The 11,955-nt window shown below is 52.5% G+C and overlaps 3 protein-coding genes across 3 annotated transcripts; 2 read left to right on the top strand and 1 right to left on the bottom strand.

The window, feature by feature from the left end:
* Positions 1-732: 732 nt before the first annotated feature.
* POX_b02447 (uncharacterized protein) lies at positions 733-3,162 on the top strand (the record flags this gene model as incomplete). Its single annotated transcript, XM_050111361.1, has 4 exons — positions 733-847; positions 941-957; positions 1,030-1,140; positions 1,231-3,162. The coding sequence occupies 4 exons, from the start codon at positions 733-735 to the stop codon at positions 3,160-3,162; spliced, it is 2,175 nt and encodes a 724-aa protein (XP_049971707.1).
* Positions 3,163-4,001: 839 nt separating this feature from the next.
* On the bottom strand, positions 4,002-6,597 carry POX_b02446 (GPI mannosyltransferase 3; the record flags this gene model as incomplete). Its single annotated transcript, XM_050111360.1, has 5 exons — positions 4,002-5,484; positions 5,566-5,712; positions 5,779-5,978; positions 6,054-6,284; positions 6,367-6,597. 5 exons carry the CDS (start codon positions 6,595-6,597, stop codon positions 4,002-4,004), a joined length of 2,292 nt encoding a protein of 763 aa, XP_049971706.1.
* An 872-nt stretch (positions 6,598-7,469) lies between these two features.
* POX_b02445 (Ornithine aminotransferase) lies at positions 7,470-9,047 on the top strand (the record flags this gene model as incomplete). The annotated part of the gene is made up of 7 exons (XM_050111359.1): positions 7,470-7,701; positions 7,743-7,967; positions 8,048-8,112; positions 8,188-8,288; positions 8,332-8,507; positions 8,558-8,751; positions 8,862-9,047. 7 exons carry the CDS (start codon positions 7,470-7,472, stop codon positions 9,045-9,047), a joined length of 1,179 nt encoding a protein of 392 aa, XP_049971705.1.
* Positions 9,048-11,955: the final 2,908 nt, after the last annotated feature.

Raw genomic sequence — 11,955 nt, 5'->3', positions numbered from 1 at the left:
TGATGAAGATTTCAAAGCAACTAAAGTTTGTCAATAGTACTGTGCCTCCACTCGGGAAAAAGGCAGGCCGCTAACTTGCTTTCAATTCGATTCTTTTCGGCCAGATCGTATCATGTTGCCCTTTGCAGGATGACTAGAGGAGAAGAACTGCACTTGCAACATACCAACAGGGTGACTCGTCCTATCGCATGTCGCATGTACTGCGGTATGCACTGATGCAGTGGTCCACCGGTACAGTACGGGAGTACAGCATCATCTCGTAGACTTTACAGTTTGCCATGTGAAACTTTCCAATGATCAAGTAGTCACGTTCGGTGCGTTCCAGAAGCCATCAGATTGCCGGTAAAAAGAAACTTTCAGACCCTCATCCACACCGTCAACAGTGTGGTCGAGCACGAGTCTAGTCGAATCTAGTCACCACCAAACTTTGGATCATGCCTATCGATCTCGGGCACTTTCACTAGTGTCCCACTACCCTGCTGCAGCCGTCAGCGCTTCCCCAACTCTAGAAAGAAGACACGCTCGTCGGCTTCGATCTCCGCGACTGGTTGGGCGTGGGCTCTGGGCCTGCATTTTGTTCGTTTGTTCTCCGCCCATCTCGGGGGTACCTGACCGGGACAATCCCCCCTCCCCCTTCTCCTCCTTCTGCTTTCTCCCCCTATTCGGGTTGCGCTGTTTCCCCTCGTTTCGCAATCTTGGTATTGTGTCCATTCCTTTGCTTTTTTGTTCATCATGCCAAGTATTATCAGCAAGCGCCAGCAGCTGCGCAATGAGAGAACCCTTGCCGAGCTGGTCCGGACCGTCCCCGGCAATGACCGCTGCGCCGACTGCGATGCTCTCAACACAGGTATGTTGCCCACCCCTTCGAATCTCTCCCAGCCCGGATGGTACTGTAGAGACAAGGAAGAAACTAATCGGGTTCATTGTTCACTCTTTTTAGGATGGGCCAGCTGGAATGTACGTCACCGGAGCTGCGGCTTCACCTCCACCACCGAAGGGTTCCTCGACTGATCGCGTGTCCTTCTGTAGATGGGCATCTTCCTGTGTATGCGATGCGCGGCAATCCACCGCAAACTGGGCACACATATCTCCAAGGTCAAATCCTTATCGATGGACACCTGGACTGACGAGCAGGTGGATGTAAGTCAATCCGATGCCGACTCCGACAAGAAAAGCACTGGGACTATTGAGCTGACTGGGAGACTGTTTTTTTGCGTCGTCTGGATGTAGAGCATGAAATCGCACGGCAACCTGCTCATGAACAAAATCTTCAATCCCAAGAATATCAAACCCCCGGTGCCCACAGATATTGACGAGGCGGATTCCTGCATGGAGCGTTTTATTCGCCAGAAATACCAGTACCGATCATTGGAAGATGGAAAGCCGAAGCCCCCGAGTCGCGAGGAAGCTAGTTACGGCCGGAAGAATGACGGACGCGAGGAACGCCGAGAACGGCAAAAGAGCTACGATGACTATGGACGAAGCGATCGTTCACCGGAGGGCTCGCCGCCTCCGCTGCCTCCAAAGTCCGGCAAATGGTTTGGACTACGAACCGCTTCGTCAACCTCGAACCTGAGCCGATTCGGCAGTAAATCCAAGGCGTCACTCTCTCCGAATATGGATCAGGATTCGTGGTCACGCTCTGCCCGGCAGACGACCGGTCTCGGTGCACCTGTCGCCGATCTGACCACGGCTTCCTTCGAGGCTAAGATGGCTGCTCTTCGCGATATGGGGTTTGACAACGATCGACGGAACGAGATGGTCCTGCGCGGCCTGAATGAGAATTTTGAAAAATCCGTTGAGACATTGGTGCGCCTAGGGGAACGTAGCAACCCGGCGTCAAGATCTCGAACACCCGTGTCGGCAGAGAAACCCACAACCACCGTGAGCGCGACTGTGGCGCCGCGAGCGCCCTCTCCGAACCCATTCGATATGCCCGCGGCGAGAGCAGGTAATCCTCCGTCACAACAGCCAACACAAAACCCGTCATATAATCCATTTGATCGACCGCCTGCGCAGCCAGCGACGCAGCCGCCGCAATCTTTGGAGGCATCCTTCCAGACTCTTCAAGTTTCACAGCCTCTGTTCCCTCATTCAACAGGAGGATTTCCTGCGCAGACAGGCTTGATGCCCCAAGCCACTTACCAACAGCCCCTCACTCCGCCTGCAACGTCCACTTTCTCCCAAAATGGCTTCGCTTCATCACCTCAGGCCTTGGGCAACAACTTCAATCCTTTCTTCCAAACAGGGAGTCAGCCGCAAGGTGGGTCGAGTGTGCAATCATTCTCCCATCAGGCTTCAAATGCGCAACCGAGCAATCCATTCTTCAACGCCACGTCACAGCAGCAGTCACCGCAGCAAAATCCGTATGGACAACCGCCATCCCAGCACAATGGTCAACCGATGCCGTCTATCAACATCCCGCAACAGCCCCGACATGCGAACACCATGCCTGCAATCTCTTCCACTTCACCTTTCGGCACATCTCCATTCATCCAGACACCGGCTTTCCAGACTCAATTACAGCAACCACAATCTCAGCAAATGATGCAGCAAACAATGCCTGCTGCGCAAGCCAACTACAATCCATTCCAGCAATCCATGGGCGCGCAAGGAGCGCCTCAGCAAAATCAGTTCCAGCAGCAGCAGCTCATGCCTCAACAGACCTCAGCTATGAACAAGAACAACATTCTCTCACTGTACAACACCAACCCCATGGCCTCCGCTTCCGACCAATCTCGGTATCAATTTCAACCGACGAACGCCGGAACCAGCCCCGTCCCTCCCCTTTCCCATTCCCTCTCTTCCACACCAATCTCACTCTCGGGCTCATCTATGCAAACCCCACCCGCCGGTGTCAGCACGGCCTCCCGCAATCCGTTTGGTGCCGCAAACGTTGGGTCCGGACTCGCAGCTCAGGCCGGCGTCTCTGCATTTGCACCCTCTTCCGGCCTGGGGATTGGAATGGAATCCAACAATGGGATGGGGATGTCTTCCGCGCCTGGAAACGGCATGAAAGTATCGCCTTTCTCAGGCCCTCCGCCCGCTTCGAACGGCTTTCAGAGAACCCACATGAGTCAGCCCAGTGTGGACGTCAATGGGTTCCAGAGTGGACGGCATAGTCCGGATGCCTTTGCCAGTCTGAGCGCACGTTACGGTTGAAAAAGAGATGAACAAGCGAGGGAATCGAAATGGGGTCAAGACCAGACGACATTGGATATGTCTAGGATGAAGCGATTGTACCCTTTTCGGTTGATGACATTTTTCTCTTCTACTCAATTTTTCTCTTTCTTCTTTTGCAAATATTTATATAAATTGTAACCATTTTCGTACCTTTTCGGGACCTGCTTAAGAACCTAAAGAGATTTCTAATCAAATATTTTCTCGGTGTGGTTGAAGTGATCATTGATGCTCTACTGTTCTTATCCGCGGAATGCTCGACGTATGACTAGCCCCGGTGCAACAGACGATCATGTTGACAGGAACTTCTATAAATGCTTGAAAAGTGGATTTATTCCAGTAGTGGGAAATTCCGTCCTTTTCCATCCATCCATGAGCCGGTGATCGGGCTCCATAGGCCCCCACCGTTCTTTGCCTGAAGTAGGTAGGTAATCGCGATCATCCGTCCAGGGAAAATGCGTCTGCAGGTGGATACATATCCTGATAGGTATCCTCGAGTCTTTTATCTCGTCACACCGTTATGTGCGGCGCTATTGTTCACCATCTGGAAAGGAGGTCTTTGTCTACAGAAGAAGAAGCGGAGACGTTGGAATCTACCAGCGATATCGAGTCAGTCTGTTCAGATTATTCATCGCTCAATAAAAGGTTAAAAGAACTCAACAGGATATTTATTACATGTGCATCAGTAGATTAAAAGTCCCATGCCAACTGATTATATACGGGCATGAGTCCCGCAAAAGCCTTTGTACAACGTCCGAGACAACCTGCGGATCCAGAATTCAGAACCCAAAATCTCAACTGGACCAGAAGCAGGAATTCCATCAATTCCACATTTCCCGATCATCCTGCGACTCAGATTCCTGTCTTCTCCTGAACCAGTCCAGTAACGATGAGGGGGTCAAACCCCACATCCCTGGCTTGGGGGTCCAGAACCGTTCCCAGAAGGAGCGTGATCGCCGGTTCCATGGCCATACGCTCACCTGACGTGGTGCAAAAAGAGACTGCAACGACTGTCGCCAGGAGGGACGAGGGGAGAAATACGACTGCACGGCGCGGCGCCACGCCGGGAACGTCGAGAATCGGGGCGTCTGCGAGGACCAGAGAAATGAAAAGGACGACGAGGAGGGAACGAGTGCTTTCAGTCCCTGCTGTTGTTGACGACGGGCGTCTCGCTGGAAGACATGGATGATTTGGTCGAAATGTCGGTCTCGGGCGGCTTGTGCGTGGTTATGTTTTTGGACACGCCATGCATCTTGCTCTACTGGGTCCAGGCACCAGACCACGACGTCGCCGCGACGTCGCCAATCGTCGTGCCAGGCGGTGTTATAGGTGCGCCAGCATTCGGCATATGACGAGGCGCGAAGGAGAGTGTGCATGGTAGGCTCGAGATGCTGGAAGAAGACCAGGTAGTCGGGCCACTCGTGGGTCCAGGTCTCCCCAGCCTTCGTGTCAATGGCGGAGTGATATCCGGCTTGGTAGCTTGGCCTTGAAGGAGTATAGCGGAGTCCACCCTTCATTTTCTCACGGAGGAAATGGGAGGGGTCGTCGTAGAATTGATCAGCTTCATCTCTGTAGATGGCTTTTTTGGCTGGAGTTTGATCGATCGGTGGCTCGCAAGACAGTGCCCAGGCATTGATGGATGGAAAGACGAGGTGTGAGCGCCACGGTGTGCTGTGGCAAGGCATCAAAAAGCCGGCGGTGATTCCAGGATTGGGACGCAGGGTCGTGGATGATCCGGCAGATACACCGTGAGCTTCATGTTGACCACGAAGGTACGTCAAGACATTAATCACACCCGATCCATGGTAAAGACTCGTGTACAGACCAATGACCAAGTTGGCGAGGATAAGGAAGATGAGAACTAGCCTCTGTGGAGTCGAAGCACTCGATGACCGTGAATAGACCGCAGGATAGAAAAACTGGACCAGTGGAGGCGCAGCAAGAATATGCAGTGCAGGTAATAGTGGGTAGATGAAGCGGACTTCCTTGTGGGAGATAAGCGACAGCACGAGTGGCATCACCAGGCAAATGGTGGCCAATTGCAAGCGGATCGCCGTCTGCAAGTGATCGGCGGCTGAGAACGTGCGAGTGTTTAATGTGCGGAAAAGACCCACGAGGGCAAACGGTAGTAAAGTGGTCAGTAGTAGGGGATAGCCTTGCGACAGATAGTAATGCCAATCATTTCGTCCGTAGAAGACTGCCAGAGATTGAGCGATATTGAAGTATAAGAAGCGCAGAGGAGGGAAGGTCCAGAATCCGTAGAACAGACGATCGGCGATAGTTGACGCGCCAAGAATGATTGATCTTTGAAAACATAGGTGAGATCAGGTCAAAAGTACCCGGAGAATAAGACTTTGTTGTCAAAAAACAAGAGATGTGACTAACCCGCAGAAGAAGATCTCCCGAAGAAGCGCTGTACGCTGACTCCAGCCGGAGCGCAGCCAAGCAACAGTTGCCAGAGTCAACCAGATCAGGATATTGGTCGGGCGGAGTATGCAAGCTAGCGCTGCGAGGCATAGGCAACGGCGCAGGCTGTACGACACAGCTTGTTAGCTCCCAAATCTTCAATGCAGGGAAGGTATCGGATATCCGTGGTACCTTGATAGAAGGGACCTAGAGCTGTCGGTGGCGCCTTTGTCACCTGCTTTGTTTGTGCGACTGCGGACGATTCGAGCGCCTGTGGACCATTGCCACGGCCACTGGTCCAACGCAACAATCGTCACGGTGGTCTCGACGCAATTGGACAAGGTTCTCGTAGAGCAAAACCATTGCCAGGGATTGAGGACCGTTGCGAACAGCTGGAGTCGCATCATCAGTCCAATTCAACTTCCTCAGGGGCGGAGGTTCCGCTATTGACCGTGAATGGCACATACCGTTGTCCATGCGCCCCGCGAGTCGCACCCGTAAACACGAGTCGCCATCTTCCATGTATAAAAGTCGCCGATCGCCGCAATCACCGCCTGTGCGGACTTGGGTGCCGCAATCAGGAGATCTGCCCGTGTCGCAGCAGACAGACGGAAGGTCGTTGCAAGGACATCTGCTGCTTTGTAGATAGCCGCGAAGAAAAGCGGATGTAATGACGATCGAAGTTGGTTGTGCCATTCCTATTGCATCGCGCGTATTGCACAGAATTAGAATAGACACACTTCTGGATCGGTGAACTGAAACTGCGCATCATCTCCTTACCCAGGTCAACCAGGCGCCCTGGTCCTTGCCAAACGCAATCTGCCAGGCGGGTTCCAAGGACTGGAAGAACTCATCGGGCTGAAAAAAGGTGCGCACAGCAAGCGCATTGAGCAATCGGAATGCCACCAGAAACAGCAAGATGTTTGCTGCTGGAGAGTGGAGCGGCGGTTGCGACGCGAGCCGACGCGGGGAAGGGGACGAGGCAGAGGCGGCGGACACCATTGACGGCATGGCTGTCAGTCACGAGACGGGAGGAGAACAATGGAATCACCCAATCAGCGCCAACACATCTACAATGCTCTGACGAGCTGGGGGGAGAGTTCGTCTCGGTTTCGCCCTACAACGCAAGATGATGCGGGGGGCGTCGAGCATGACATCAATGCTCTGCGGTGATGAAGAGGCTCCGAGCAGGGGTTGGACAACCGCGTTCCGTATTCGGCGAGAAAGTCACGAGGCGTGGCCAGTTCAGTTGGGGGCAACCAAAGAAGTAGCGAATGGCGCCGCGTGGTATTTTTTGGGGGAATGTGCCTCGGAGGGAGGTTTCTTTTCTGCTGACCGGACCGGTCAACGGTTCAATACCATTGGAGACGGTCGGAAATGGTCTGGAGACAGGGAGGAGTCTAGAAAGCAAAAGGTGAAGCAAACTCGTGTAATCCTGCGCATAGGGGACAGTGGATGTCGAGGGGAAAGGAGGCTCGCGACAACCTGCACTTAGGAGAAGGCCACTTGCACTTAGCGGCATAGCGGCGGATCTCCAACGACGGACGCCACGCCCGCTTCCACGGGTCCATCGGCCAACTGGAGACTACTTAATTGACCGGGGGCCCTTGAGGATGGACTTTTTTCTTTCGTGGTGTATCGTCCTTGGATCTTTGAAATTATCTCACATTCTCATCTACTATCCTCACGAAAGATTTTGTGAGGGCTCTTTTGTCCTCTGCCTCTTGTCCATCCTCAACCCTGTGTACTCGTGAAGTATACTCCCTTCCTCTTCCGCGCTTATCACGCTTATCCGATCTCTCCCCTCTCCTCTTCCCCTCATTTCTCCAACTATCCTTCAGTGCCGATACTCTTTCCCCCCACAAACATACATAATTGCCATCATGGCCATCAAAGAGACCAACGGATCCAACGGGGTCAAGGCCACGAACGGTGTTTCTGCCCACTACCACGCAGCGTCCACGGACGCGGCCATTCAGGCCGAGCATGACTTTGCGGCTCATAACTACCACCCCTTGCCGGTAGTCTTTGCCCGGGCTCAGGGAACCTCGGTTTGGGATCCTGAGGGACGCCACTACTTGGACTTCCTGTCGGCCTACTCCGCTGTCAATCAGGGTCACTGCCACCCCAAGCTGGTCGCGGCGCTGGTTGACCAGGCCTCACGGTTGACTCTCAGCTCGCCGCGCTTCTACAACGATGTCTTCCCTCGCTTTGCCGAGTTTGTGACCGCTACTTCGGATTCGACATGGTGCTGCCCATGAACACTGGTGCCGAAGCTGCTGTCGAGACGGGAATCAAGATCGCCCGCAAGTGGGGATACAAGGTCAAGGGCATTCCGGAGAACAAGGCCCTCGTCTTGAGTGCCGAGCACAACTTCCATGGTCGCACGGTAAAGAAAGGGCCCATCCCGGTGATACGATGGAACAATGGCTAATAATTCACATTGTGCGCTTGAATTTAGTTGCCGCCATCTCGTTGTCCTCTGACCCGGAATCGCGCGAGAACTACGGCCCCTACCTTCCTCCGGTATCGGCTGCACAATCCCCGCACGGAGAAGCCGATTGTCTATAACAATAAGGCCGCTCTGCGGGAGGCTTCGAGGCAGCGGGACCCAATTTGGCTGCCTTCTTGGTCGAGCCCATTCAGGGTGAGGCCGGTATTGTTGTCCCCGATGAGGACTACTTGCAGGAAGCTCGCGCTCTGTGCGATAAGCATAACGTGCTCCTGATCTGTGATGAGATCCAGACTGGTATTGCCCGAACTGGCAAGCTGCTCTGCCACGAATGGAGCGGGATCAAGCCTGACATGGTTTTTGTTGGGCAAAGCTATCTCGGGTGGCATGTATCCCGTTTCGTGTGTCCTCGGCCGCAAGGACGTCATGCTCACGATCGAGCCCGGCACCCACGGTTCCACCTACGGCGGTAACCCGCTGGGTTGCGCCGTGGCAATCCGTGCGCTCGAGGTTGTGCAGAGGAGGAGAACATGGTGGAGCGCGCCGAGAAGCTCGGTCACATCTTCCGAAAGGGTCTGGAAGACCTGAAGAGCCCCCTGATCCAAACCGTGCGTGGCAAGGGATTGCTGAACGCCATTGTCATTGACGAATCCAAGACCAACGGACACAGTGCCTGGGATCTGTGCATGTTGATGAAGACTAAGGGTCTGCTGGTACGTACAATCTTGTCCCTCGTTGGCATTTGATGCGCATCGTCTTCAGATGCCTTCCTTGCCTTGTACTTCATGGAAATACACTAACCCTGCCATTTTGTGCTTCACAGGCCAAGCCTACTCACCAGAACATCATCCGCCTTGCCCCTCCACTGGTTATTACCGAAGAGGAGATCCAGAAGGCCTTGGAACTCATCGGTGAGGCTGTGAACGAGCTCCCTCACCTCAATGGCAAGACCGAGGACCACGTGATCCCCGCTCCGGAGAAGGACGTCAAGATCGGTATTGAGAACTAGATGCAGCGCGATCCGCAGTGATCGTGAATCCATGCTGCGGGAACCTCGCGAGCAGTCCATTGCTGTCACTTGGTCAACCCGCCCGCCATTGGATCATCTTTCCTCTCGAACCCAGGTGCCGATGCCCTAGCCTGATGCGAAAACTAGGCTCACTCAGGGCGGCGGGCTGTTCTGTGGACGACATACCTCCCTGTGTCAATCCAGGGTTAGTGACCCCGCCGTTCTTATGACTTGACGATGAAACGGATCAACCAATACCCGTGGTGATGAGGGGAGGGGAAAAAAGAATAGAGTGGAAGCGAGAATTACCTCTGCTCCTCGCAGAATGTTTGCATTTCGTAGCTTGTTTCATTGACGGGAGATCCAGATAGACCCCCCAATGAATTTCATCTCACAGATTTGCTCCAGGAGTTCCATTGCGCATAATTTAATCAATGTCTTCCTGAATGATCAGTCTTCCCACGCACTGATCATGCCCGAATCAGGTCGGACGCAAGCATGCTGACAATAGCATGGGCAACTGTTGGTCCGAACTCCGAATGGAGCTACCCCATTAGGCTTGCGCCCCGACTCGGAGATGTAAATGTACACGTGGGGGTTCTCCGCATTACTGGACATCAAAAATGGAAAAGAAAAAAGAAACCGGTCTGGATTAGCAGAAGTTCAGTATGCTCCTCGTGATGTCACTCGCGAAAGAGATTGATGCGGCGTGAGAGTCTAGATCATGTCGGACAATTCGACACGTTAGATCCGTCGTTGCATGTAGCCGTGACCATGCTTCCACCTACACAACGTTCAAGTCCGAACGGACAAGCTCCATATGTTATGTTTCTCGCTGGACAACCACGACTACCTATGGAAAGCTGGATACAAGCGTAATGAATAAGCACATTTCAAAGGCCATAGTACGTGAATATTCAAGGCCTGATAATCAAACGAGTAATCAACGATCTCGAGTAATATGCCAATTGTTTGCAATTTACATCACCGCATCATGCCTAGAAGACGAGTGCGTCACTCCTCACCACTCTGAGCAGCATACCGGATCTCTCGAAGATGCATGATACCTTGCAAAGCCAGGAAAAAAGCGATATCGATCTTTCTTAGAAAGTGTAATGTAGAAACGGGTTGAATCTCACGTTTTCGGAACGAAATCTTCAAATGTGCACAATTTGTGATCCCAATTTTGGAGATGCCCCCCCCTCCCCCACCCATCGGCTAAGGGCCGACACAGTGTTGAACTCTCGGGCAGCCGGTTCTCCACTCCTGTCCTCGGCTGGGTGGGGGATGTACGATCGTGCCACTGCCTCTGTTCAAATTGTACAGCAAATCGGGGGTGAGTAGGTCCATGGATGCGCATGCAGTTGATTGATTGTCTAATGGGGCTCGTCGAATGATAGATACGAAGTTGCGGTACGCAAATATATAGGTACTCCGTGCGTATTTGGTAGTATGTTTATCTACTTCATAAGTATTCGATGTTTTACGGAGTATATAGATTGCTGTGCTCTCTAAAACGGTCGGACAGCAAAGAGGAGACCTCGTGGCAATCCATCAAGGAAAGATTTACAATGACCCTACTGGTTGCAACAAATCGGAGGTCGGCCGTAATGATTGCCGATTCCGATGGAGACCGTCGCGAAGCCGTTGATAAGCTGACGAGGTGGAGTCCGTCCCGCGGGGATTCGTATACATCGACAGACAGCTTTACGGTAGCGTCCGTAACTGAGGTGGCCGCCAGCGGGCACGGCCTATCAGGAGCATTATTAGTCAGCAGTGAACGAACACGAAAGCGAGTGCGCTAACTGCGCACCAATCAACATCACGCAGTACAGCACCAGAATGCTCCCAGTAATTACTAATACTGTCCGACGCATGATCACTAATCATGTTTTTTGTGAACCTCATCATTATTTCTTGATTCGGATTTTACTGACTTGGACGAGGTTGGTCAAGTTCTGACATTGAGAAACGCAAAGACCTCAACATGAGGCAGTGAGTCCAAAGGACAGAGGTCCCTGACCCCTTGTTCCCTCTTGGCTGGGCCCTGGCACTAGTCAACACTCGCAAATTAGGGAGACTGCCACCAATCTTGATGGTAAGACGTTACGCTACACAGGGATACGGCGATCCAGACTCTACATATTGACTGGTGGACCTCGATTTCGGTTGTGCACCCTGCCAGGGAAGCCGGCATTCCAATCATAAAGATGGACGGATCAACTGTTACAATCTATCTCCAAGGGCAAAAAACTGATTGCTGTGATTACATCTCAACATATGCAGTTATGCACTGTATATCTGTATGTAAATGTGTATGCGGCCGTATTGAGATTCCAACTTTGTCTCAATCGGTATGGTCGCATCGTATTCGATAGAGCAAATGGGCAGCCAGCTCTCGTAAAAATTGCCGTCACGGGCAATAAAATACCCGGAGACACGGTTCAAGCCGACAACAAAGCCCAAAAAAGGTATCCATGTTCAGATTTGAGAGCTGCACAGAAATCGAGTTTCCATTGCAATAATTGCCGGGAAACAAATGCAAGACTGGACTTGGACACCCTCTCGATCAGTCACATAGCAGGCAGTATTGGAAATGTCCACAAGACTCACCGTCTCTCAGGGTTTACATGTTCATCTGGATGTCAAGACTAATCATGAAGACATGGATCCTGTAGTTTGCTGATTATGCATCCCAACGGTTGACTCCCGAATCCAGATCTCACTTGATAAGCCCGTCGGCCTCGGACGAACAGAGCCGGAATTCTGGATGATTCAAGCTTTATGTACAGTTGTGCATACGTCCAGTATCCATAGGCACCCACCAACAGAACAAATTTGCGCTTTCATCTGCTTTCTCCCGCTCGATCGCCCCACACGTCTGGTCATCAGATTCGTCACTGTGAGT

Source organism: Penicillium oxalicum, chromosome II (genome assembly GCF_001723175.1).
Source record: "Penicillium oxalicum strain HP7-1 chromosome II, whole genome shotgun sequence".
NCBI classification, from domain to species: Eukaryota; Fungi; Ascomycota; class Eurotiomycetes; order Eurotiales; family Aspergillaceae; genus Penicillium; species Penicillium oxalicum.
The sequence above is the reverse complement of the archived record's forward strand: the minus strand, read 5'-3'. Positions and strand labels throughout refer to the sequence as shown.